Below are 11,302 nucleotides of genomic sequence, written 5' to 3' on the forward strand. Positions count from 1 at the left end.
CATGTTTGCCCTGGACCTGTGTACCCACGATTTAAACACTAATCTGCGCGTATACACTGTGGTTGAATGAAGTCCAACATTTTTTTAAAACATAATGAAGAACAGTTGTCTTACCAGCCATTCTAGCTTGTGAGTGTAGTAGTTCCGCACCTACGAGAAATGTAGTCTTCATTCAACCTAGCATGCATGTTTTTGGGATGTGGGAGGAAACCGGAGTGCCCGGAGAAAAGCCACGCAGGCACGGGGGAGAACATGCAAACTCCACACAGGCGGGGCCGGGGATTGAACCCCGGTCCTCACAACTGTGAGGCGGATGTGCTAACCAGTCGCTCACCGTGCCGCTCTCTTCTTTACATATCGAATGAAATTAGCGAGTGCTCCATTGACGCTCTGGTGGCTTGTTTGTTCACATCGGCAGCCGGTGGGAGCTTCTGATTGGGGGAAAGGAGGTATCTATTTTGGGAGAAGTGTTTTTTTTTTAGTTTAAGTGTTCAATGTACCTGGCAACTAATTGAAACACTATTTGAGAACATATCGTAGTTTAGTTTATTTGTCTTCTGCTTGGAAATGATTATAATTTTTTTTAATGTCTGGCTTTCACTCAAGCATTCTGCGATCCTGAAGGAATGATAATCCAATCAATGGCGGTTGTCTTTTCAACATGGCCAAAGTATAACCACAGTTTAATGTGAATTTAAAGGCAAGTAAGAGCAGCTCTACTCGCCCTCTGGGACGACAGAATATGGTCAAGGGTGTCCAGCAGATTGCTGATGATGAAGGGGAAATCAATGGCTAGAAGTCGCTTCAATCACTTTAACTAGAAGCTCCGGACGCCCGTTCGCCTCTCAGGAGCCAATTTGTGGCGCTAGTAGTGTGTGATTACTGTTTGTGTCCCGGCCGCCTGGGGATCTATTTCTTTGGACCAAGCTCATTTCTAATAACCCTTTTAACAGAAGTGTACATACACACCGCCGATTGTTGATCTCAACAGTATTTTAAGCAACCACTAAGCAGGGTAAAAACTATTAAGCACCGCCACAAAAGCCTTCCTAAAAAAAAGAATAAAGCCCAGCTGCAGAAAGCAGCACTTTAAGGAAAATGTATATACAGTGTAGAAAACCCACTCCTAGAATAGAATAGAAATAAACGGTAAACCCATGATTTAATATTGAAACCAAACAATCACATTTGGAAGCACTGACACACTGTTGTTCGCCTTGCTGAGAACATGCATACAAATATAAATGTCGAAATTTGCATCCCCTTTCCCAGTGTTGTATATATTAAAAATTAGAACAGATCTTCAAAAAATGTCGTAGCAAAAAATTCTGTCATCCCAGAATTGGAGGACAATTTAGTCACCAATATTTCTGAAAAGCAGACCATTTATTTGATCTTTTTTTGTTTTGTTTTTAAGAAGAAGAGTCAATAAACCATCACATAATTTGATTCATCTAGCTGAACCATGACCGGTACATCTTTTATGAGATATTGTATTCCTCTTAGCATATATTTTGCTGTCTTTGGCACAACCCTGTTACAAATGCTCAGACAACTGAAAATCCAATTTTAAAATATTGCTTAATGAATCCTTTACACCCCTCCTCGAAGCCGTCACCTTATCGTGGTGGAGGGGTTTGTGTGTCCCAATGATCCTAGGAGCGAAGTTGTCTGGGACTTCACGCCCCTGGTAGTGTCACCCATGGCAAACAGGTCCTAGGTGGGGGACCAGACAAAGCACGGCTCAAAGACCTCTTATGATGATGACAAACTATGGACTCAAGTTTTCCCTTGCCCGGATGTGCGTTACCGGTGCCCCCCTCTGGAGCCAGGCCTGGAGGTGGGGCTCGAAGGCGAGCGCCTGGTGTCCGGGCCTGCACCTATGGGGCTCTTGGGACGTGGAATGTCACCTCTCTGCCAGGGAAGGAGCCCGAGCTGGTGTGTGAGGTCGAGAAGTTCCGATTAGATATAGTCGGACTCGCCTCCACGCACAGCTTGGGCTCTGGTACCAGTCCTCTCGAGAGGGGTTGGACTCTCTTCCACGCTGGAGTTGCCCACGGTGAGAGGCGCCGAGCAGGTGTGGGTATACTTATTTCCCCCCGGCTCGGCGCCTGTACATTGGGGTTCACCCCGGTGGAAGAGAGGGTAGCCTCCCTCCTCCTTCGGGTGGGCGAATGGGTCCTGACTGTTGTTTGTGCCTATGCACCAAATGGAGTCCTTGGAGGGGGTGCTGGAGAGCGCTCCAGCTGGGGACTCCATCGTTCTGCTGGGGGACTTCAATGGTCACATGGGCAATGACAGTGAGACCTGGAAGGGCGTGATTGGGAGGAACGCCCCCCCCCCCCCCCCACCCCCAATCAGAACCCGAGAAGTGTTCTGTTATTGGACTTCTGTCCTCATCGCGGATGGTCCATAACGAACACCATGTTCATAAGGGTGTCCACACGTGCACTTGGCACCAAGACGCCCTAGGTCGCAGTTCGATGATCGACTTTTTGGTTGTGTCATCGGACTTGCGGCCGCATGTCTTAGACACTCAGGTGAAGAGAGGGGCAGAGCTGTCAACTGATCACCACCGGGTGGTGAGTTGGCTCCGATGGTGGGGGAAGATGCCGGTCCGACGTGGCAGGCCCAAACGTATTGTGAGGGTCTGCTGGGAACATCTTGCAGAATCCCCTGTCAGAAGGAGTTTCAACTCTCACCTCCGACAGAACTTTGCTCACGTTCCGGGAGAGGCGGGGGACATGGAGTCCGAGTGGACCATGTTCCGCGCCTCCTTTGCTGAGGGGGCCGACCCGAGCTGTGGCCGCAAGGTGGTTGGTGCCTGTCGTGGCGCCAATCCCCGAACCCGTTGGTGGACACCAATGGTGAGGGATGCCGTCAAGCTGAAGAAGGAGTCCTGATGCAGCTGATGGGTACCGGCTGGCCAAGCGTAATGCAGGTTTGGTGGTCGCTGAAGCAAAAACCCATGTAAGCGAGGAGTTCGGTGAGGCCATAGTGAAAGACTTCCGGACGGCTTCGAGGAAATTCTGGTCCACCATCCGGCGTCTCAGGAGGGGCAAGCAGTGCACCACCAACAGTGTGTATAGTGGGGGTGGGGCGCTGCTGACCTCGACTCGGGACGTTGTGAGTCGGTGGGGTGAATACTTCGAAGACCTCCTCAATTCCACCGACACGCCTTCCCATGAGGAAGCAGAGTCTGGGTTCTCTGAGTTGGGCTCTCCTATCTCTGGGGTTGAACTTCACCGAGGTGGTTAAAAAGCTCCTCGGTGGCAAGGCCCCGGGGGTGGATGAGATTCGCCCGGAGTTCCTAAAGGCTCTGGATATTGTGGGGCTGTCCTGGTTGACACACCTCTGCAACATTGCGTGGACATCGGGGTCAGTGCCTCTGGATTGGCAGACTGGGTTGGTGGTCCACCTTTTTAAGAAGGGGGACCGGAGGGTGTGTTCCAACTACAGGGGGATCACACTCCTCAGCCTCCCTGGTAAGGTCTATTCAGGGGTGCTGGAGAGGAGGGTCCGTCGGGAAGTCGAATCTCAGATCCAGAAGCAGCTGTGTGGTTTTCGTCCTGGCCGTGGAACAGTGGAGCAGCTCTATACCCTCGGCAGGGTCCTCGAGGGTGCATGGGAGTTCGTGGACTTGGAGAAGGCGTTCACCCGTGTCGCTCGGGGAGTCCCGTGGGGGGTGCTTCGGGTGTATGGGGTACCGAACCCCCCGATATGGGCTGTTCGGTCCCTGTACAACCGGAGTCAGAGTTTGGTCCGCATATTCGGCAGTAAGTCGGACTCATTTCCGGTGAGGGTTGGACTCCTCCATTCTGTTCATAACTTTTATGGACCGAATTTCAAGGTGGAGCTGAGGCGTAGAGGGTGTCCGGTTTAGTGGCCTGAGTATTGCACCTCTGCTTTTTGCAGATGATGTGGTTCTGTTGGCTTCATCAAGCCATGACGTCCGAGTCTCACTGGAGCAGTTCGCAGTCGAGTGTGAAGCGGCTGGGATGAGAATCAGCACTTCCAAATCTGAGACCATGGTCCTCAGTCGGGAAAGGGTGGCTTGCCCTCTCCAGGTCGGGGATGAGATCCTGCCCCAAGTGGAGGAGTTCAAGTATCTTGGGGTCTTGTTCACAAGTGAGGGAAGAATGGAACGGGAGATCGACAGGTGGATTGGTGCAGCGTCTGCAGTGATGCGGACTTTGTATCGGTCCGTTGTGGTAAAGAAGGAGCTAAGCCGAAAGGCGAAGCTCTCCATTTACCGGTCTATCTACGTTCCTACCCTCACCTATGGTCACGAGCTGTGGGTCGTGTCCGAAAGAACAAGATCCCGGATACAAGCGGCCAAAATGAGTTTCCTCCGCAGGGTGTCCGGGCTCTACCTTAGAGAAAGGGTGAGAAGCTCGGTCATCCGGGAGGATCTCACAGTAGAGCCGCTGCTCCTCTGCATCGAGAGGAGCCAGATGAGGTGGCTGGAGCATCTGATTCGGATGCCTTCTGGACGCCTCCCCGGTGAGGTGTTCCGGGTACGTCCCACTGGGAGGAGACCCTGGGGACGACCCAGGACACGCTGGAGAGACTACGTTTTTCGGCTGGCCTGGGAACGCCTCGGGATCCTCCCGGAAGAGCTGGATGAAGTGGCTGGGGAGAGGGCATCCTTCCTAAAGCTACTGCCCCCGCGACCCGACCTCGGATAAGCGGTAGAAAATGGAAGGATGGATGGATGGAATCCTTTACAGTTGAAGAAAGGTAAATACTATCTGAATACTGATTTGATTTGAGTACCGTATTTTCACGACCATAAGGCGCACCGTATTAAAAGGCGCAGCCTCAGTTACGGGGTCTATTTCTGCATTTAACACATACATAAGGCGCACCGTATTATTGGACGCAGGCATGGTAAAACATACGCTAGCTTAAAACATACGGTAGCATGCATGCACGCTAAAACAATGTTTTTAAAAAGGCAGCGGGAGCAAAACTGAGTTCGGTTGTAGTTTATTGAAGTATTTAACAATGTACTCACGTTATTTTTGGATCAATCCTCATCCACAAATCCATCAAAGTCCTCATGTTCTGTATCCGAAATGAACAGCTCGGCAAGTTGTCCATCGAACATGCCGGGTTCCCTCTCGTCATTGTCAGAGTCAGTCTCGTTGCCGGGGGGCTGTTCAGCAATGATGCCAGCTTTCCTTAGCCTTAGCCCAAGCATCCACAATCCATTCACATATGGTGGCGTAACTTGCCCGACGTTGCTTCCCAGTCTTAGTTGCACTTGGTTTTTCACAGCGGCTGTGAGATGCGCGCGCATAGAGTTACAGATCAACAGGGACGGTGACACGTGGAAAAAACCATCGGGTCTCTTTACGTGCACCTCACTCACCCACTCTCTCATTTTCTCCTCATCCATCCAACCCTTTCGATTGACCTTAACGATGACTTCGGCTGGAAACTTTTCTTTAGGCAGCGTCCTCCTCTTAAAAATCACCATAGGTGGCGGTTTCTGTCCATTACCATGGCAACCAAGCACAACAGTAAAAGCCGACTTCTCGTGTCCCGTTGTGCGTATCGCTACCGTGGTGTTCCCCTTCTTCTCTACAGTGTGGCTCACCGGGATGTCGAAATTGAGCGGCACCTCGTCCATGTTGGTGATGTGGTTGGGCTGGATGTGTTTGTCGGCAATCTTTTTACTGCAGTAGGACCGGAAGATTGGCAGCTTTTCCCTGTTCGTGGACTTCAGTTCTGCGTTCAACACCATCATCCCTGAACTCCTTTCCTCCAAGCTTCTGCAGCTCAGCCTCTCGCCTGCCATCTGCCAGTGGATTTACAGCTTTCTGACGGGCAGGACACAGCAGGTGAGGCTGGGGGAGGCCACCTCATCCACACACAGCATCAGCACCGGGGCGCCCCAAGGTTGTGTCCTCTCTCTGCTACTCTTTTCTCTCTACACCAACGATTGCACCTCAACACACCCGGCTGTCAAACTCCTGAAGTTTGCAGATGACACCACTGTCATCGCCCTCCTCAAGGACGGTGACGAGTCTGCATATCGACAGGAAGTGGAGCGGCTGGAGCTGTGGTGCGCCCAACACAACCTGGAGCTGAACACGCTCAAGACTCTAGAGGTGTTTATGGACTTCAGGAGGCATCACCTTCAAGTTCCTGGGAATTACAGTCTCTCAGGACCTGAACTGGGCGATCAACATCAACTCCATCCTCAAAAAGGCCCAGCTGAGGATGTATTTCCTGCGGCTACTGAGGAAGCACGGCCTGCCACAGGAGCTGTTGAGGCAGTTCTACACAGCAGTCATCGAATCAGTCCTGTTCTTTTATCACAGTCTGGTTTGGTGCTGCTACAAAAAAGCACAAACTCCGACTGCGACGGACGATCAAAACTGGTGAAAGGATTGTCGGTACCCCCCTACCCACCTTTGAGGATTTGCACGCTGGCAGAACTAAGACAAGAGCGTGCAAAATCCTCTCGGACCCTCCGCATCCCGGTCACCAGCTCTTCCAGCTCCAGGTGCTACCGAACAATGCAAACTAAAACTAGCAGACATTCCAACAGCTTCTTCCCTCTTGCCATCAACTTCTTAAACAGCTAACTTACAATTCCATGGCAAAATCCTGCCAATTTTTTGTCTTGAGTTTGTTGTCACATTTCCGTCAGGCCAATTATATATTACTCGTGGACTCACTGTAGTAGTCTCACCACGCTGCACTATTTGCATATCTGTTGTTGACCAATACTGGCCACTCATGTCAGAGTTGCATCTACCCCACTTGCACACTGACTGAGAAGTATCTGCAACATTTGCACAATCGACATTGTTTCCAGATTATCGCACTCGTAGTCATTTTAAACTGCATACATTCCTTGAAGTCTCAGCGCCATTTGCACAATGGTCATTGCTATATTAGTCATACATACTGCGTTAATTTCTAGGACTCTGCATCTTTTTGCACAATTGTGAAAAAATAAAAAATAAATACAAATTTGTACCGGCATTACCAGGTAACTAGCAACCCTTTATTGCTCAGTCACTGTTTTTATCAATGATCCAACACAGGACAATATTCAGAAAGAGAGAGAGAGAGAGAGAGGGGGGGAGAGAGAGGGAGAAAAGCAACTGAATGCAAACAGTCTGAAGAGAGACAAAGGCACACATGGACAAGACATAAGTGGCTGGGACTTTAGGCATTCCAAAAAGACAAACTGGAAATTCTTCAGAAGCCTATGAGCTTGATAAAGTTGCTGTAATCCTAATAAACTACAGGCCGTGTCATACATTGAGATTCCTTTACAGTGTGAATTTATTGGCACAGGCGTGCTGTTTTGTGGCGATATAAAGCCAAGCAGCATTGAAGCTGGTCTTTGTTGCCACCTAGGGTTCATTTTGACGCTTTTTCTCAGTCTCTCTGTGCTTCACATGACATCAGATACATGCTGCTCCTGATCTATAAAAACCTCAAAACAAATGAACAATGTGGCATTTCACACTCATATAAAATGTATGTTAGCACCGAAGGCTTGCCAACCTACGAAAAGCAACCTGAGAGCACTCAGAACACTGCATCTCCCTCTGCTCCCCTTCCCAACAGCCACTTCTCTTCCTGTCAAACGTATGGCTCACAGGCCAGAACTGGCCCGCAGGTTTTAGTTCAGTTTATTTTGAAACTCATGCTTTGTTTTGAATCAAGCACCGTAGAACGGGAAGTGCTTTGATTGGCATGACGTAACATGCAGCTGAAGAGAGAATGAAGCTAAGAGACAGAGAAAAGATCGGCACGGTGGTGGCACGCCTCCAATCCATATGCAGTGAGACTTTGTGTGAAGCAATGCCTATACACTGTATGTATCCATGCGTCCATTTTCCTTACCGCTTATCCTCACTAGGGTCGTGTGCGTGCTGGAGCCTATCCATACTATTCTCAACATAACACACATTCTCCCATTTGAGTCTGCTCAGCATTTGTAGCAGGACCAGCGAGCTAATATTACGCTCAAAACTAGTCAGCCTTCATCTCAGCGTACTTCCCTGCAACAAAACAAGACTGAATTGAATTTCTTACTCTCTCACGATCACACGCACAGGCTTCTACAATCATTGATTGTTTCCACATTGATGTCAACAGCAATATTTCAGGTGATTCACGGACATATCGGAGGTACTCCGAGCAAGCAGAGCTGCCGCTTGTGTTTACTCCGCTATTAACGTTACGTTATTGTGGTAGTCGTGAGCTGTAGAGTCACATGAAAAATGTGACTTTCATGTAAACACACACAATCCTCCACATTGCATACATTCTCCCCATTGCTAATACATAGTCTGCTGACCGTTTAGAGCCAGACCGGGGAACTAATGTTACGGTAAAAGCAAATGTGAAGGGGTTGGAATGTAAATCAACACCTCTAATTCTGAGGTCACGGTCCTCAGTCAGAAACGGATGGAGTGCCCTCTCCAGGTCAAGAATGAGATCCTCCCCCTAGTGGACGAGTTCAAGTTATCCATCTTGGGGTCTTGTTCACGTGTGAAGTAAGAATGGAACACAAAATCGCCAGGCGCTTTGGTGAACCATCTGCAGTAATGCGGACTCTGTATCGATCTGTCGTAAAGAAGGAGCTGAGCCGAAAGGGAAAGCTCTCACTTTCCTGGTTGATTTACGTTCCTACCATCCCCTATGGGTCATGACAAAAAGATCAAGATCACGGATACAGGCGTCCAAAATGATTGTTAATAAAGGCAAAACCAGCGGATTATCAAACAGAGAAGATTCAAGAATCTCGCAGAGATAATCCCAGTGAGAATCGATGGGGTATTATCACGAGGAAAATGAGGGGCACCATACCCAAAAACAAAGAAGAACTGACAGCAAGCATCAAGGGAATCGGGGCTTCCATAACTCCCAGGCAACGCCACAGGCTGATTGCCTCGATGCCACGGCGCATCGAGGCAGTGATTGAAGCAAAGCGATTCCCAACCAAGTATTGAAGATTAATATATTGTTTTGAACGTATCATATTTTGATGTGACCCTAAATTCTCTTTTTCTTCTTCAAAAACTAAGAAGTAAATGGTGAGTATTCACATTTTTTTAATTCCTGATTCTGTGTGTCTTATGAGCTGGAAACAGAAATTGTGTAAAAATAAACAAATAAATACTTGAATTTGTTGTAAATTGTGAGCCCTGAAACTATAATCTATGAAAGGTTAACATTATGAATGGAATTATGGAATTATGATATTCACATTTTTTGGAAAGGGTCTATGTATAAGAGTTTATTACATCTGCTCTCCATTTTGCAAAAACGACCCAGAAAAGTACAAGAACAAGATCCCATCCCTACATATAAACACAAATAAACACAAAATATACCCACAGGAAAACACACACTCACACATACACAAGCACACAACACACAGTGCTTAATAGTGTGGCGATATGGTGAGGCAAGAATGTTGTTATTTTTATTATTATTATCCATCCATCCATCCATTTTCTGAGCCGCTTCTCCTCACTAGGGTCGCGGGCGTGCTGGAGCCTATCCCAGCGCGGCACACCCTGAACTGGTCGCCAGCCAATCGTAGGGCACATTTAAACAAACAACCATTCGCACCTACGGGCAATTTAGAGTTGTCAATTAACCTAGCATGCATTTTTTTGGGATGTGGGAGGAAACCGGAGTGCCCGGAGAAAACCCACGCAGGCACGGGGAGAACATGCAAACTCCACACAGGCGGGGCCGGGGATTGAACCCCGGTCCTCAGAACTGCGAGGCAGATGTGTGTCGATCGGTCGGAGAAGATATGCAATTACTAAGAGCCAAACACAAAATGATGAGTACGTGTGATGAAAGTATGTGTGTCCTCTGCACTGCTAATGTATTTCATAACTGCCTTTAATAATAGCAGTGTGTCATGTGTTTCCAGGATGAAGAAGAGGAGCGACTGGAGGAAGAGTACTCCGGTGAAGAGGCGATATCCGAGCAAGAACTGAAGATAAACCACCGATTGAATTTCCCTCCAGTTTGATCATTTGCTAGCAACCAAGCACAGCACCTTTTAACTACACAGAAACTACAAAAGTTTGTCGCTCTTAAACAGCATCAGTAAATAATGTTAGTATCACCCCAGAAGAATTTGAGAAGAGTGTAACGCAGATAGACAAACATCTTCATCAAACAGTACATAGAGGCTTCTTCAGCTCAGATGAGTCTAAGGTTGGAAGTGCCAGAAGTCTCATAAACAGCTTCTGTGTGTGTAATGCAATCGATTTTCAAATGCTAAGGAAGATTATGTTTCGCATTCACACAAGCTTTACCTGTTTTATTGACAAGTTGTGACACAGAGTGAGTGAACTGTCTCCCCATGTTCAAACATCAGCCGTGAAGTTCTCTGTCTCTACACTTCACATTCTTGTAGGTATTATTTTCTTAAAGTCCCATCCATCCATCCATCCATTTTCTGAGCCGCTTCTCCTCACTAGGGTCGCGGGCGTGCTGGAGCCTATCCCAGCTGTCATCGGGCAGGAGGCAGGGCACACCCTGAACTGGTTGCCAGCCAATCGCAGGGCACATAGAAACAAACAACCATTCGCACTCACAGTCATGCCTACGGGCAATTTAGAGTCTCCAATTAATGCATGTTTTTGGGATGTGGGAGGAAACCGGAGTCCCCGGAGAAAACCCACGCAGGCACGGGGAGAACATGCAAACTCCACACAGGCGGGGCCGGGGATTGAACCCGGGTCCTCAGAACTGTGAGGCAGACGCTCTAACCAGTCAATCACCATGCTGCCATTGAAGCATTGAAGCCAGTCGGCCACCGTGCCGCCTCTTAAAGTCCCTATGAAGCAAAAATAAAGTTCTTGTGAATTTGACACACCACAGAGAAGAGTGTTGTTAACAACCCTGCCGAATTTGAATGACTCAAAGAATGCCCTGAAACCATGCCACCGATCATTTCACGCTCAGTGAAATACCAATACTTTCTTATGCCTACACATCCCTAAAGGTTTGAGGCACAAAAATCTGTGGGTCATTTTCATATAATTTGATCAATAACGGTAAACACATGGCCCACTGAATCTCCTTTTGAAAATCAATCAATTTTACTGATATGAGTATTTCAATTATTGGTGGTTTTTATCCATCAAAAGGTCATAATTGATTATGAGAAAAACAATTATTCTAAAGTTATCTTTTTCCAAATTTGAATGCCAAAATGTCTTAGGAAAATGGCCCATTACTGTTTTGAAGCCTCCAGTGGCTGAAATATGGGGTTCATTTCAAAATAATAATCTATGGTTTT

General features: G+C 48.0%; 1 protein-coding gene across 1 annotated transcript in view; it reads left to right on the forward strand.

Moving 5' to 3' along the window:
• Nucleotides 1-10,458, forward strand: part of phf14 (PHD finger protein 14) — a 139,202-nt gene extending 128,744 nt beyond the window's left edge. The window contains exon 18 of the mRNA XM_061759200.1: nt 9,923-10,458. Within this exon, the coding sequence (XP_061615184.1) occupies nt 9,923-10,024 (102 nt within the window). The 3' untranslated portion in view covers nt 10,025-10,458. The remainder of the gene's footprint in view (nt 1-9,922) is intronic.
• Nucleotides 10,459-11,302: the final 844 nt, after the last annotated feature.

Source organism: Phyllopteryx taeniolatus, chromosome 21 (assembly GCF_024500385.1).
Source record: "Phyllopteryx taeniolatus isolate TA_2022b chromosome 21, UOR_Ptae_1.2, whole genome shotgun sequence".
In the NCBI taxonomy this organism is placed as follows: Eukaryota; Metazoa; Chordata; class Actinopteri; order Syngnathiformes; family Syngnathidae; genus Phyllopteryx; species Phyllopteryx taeniolatus.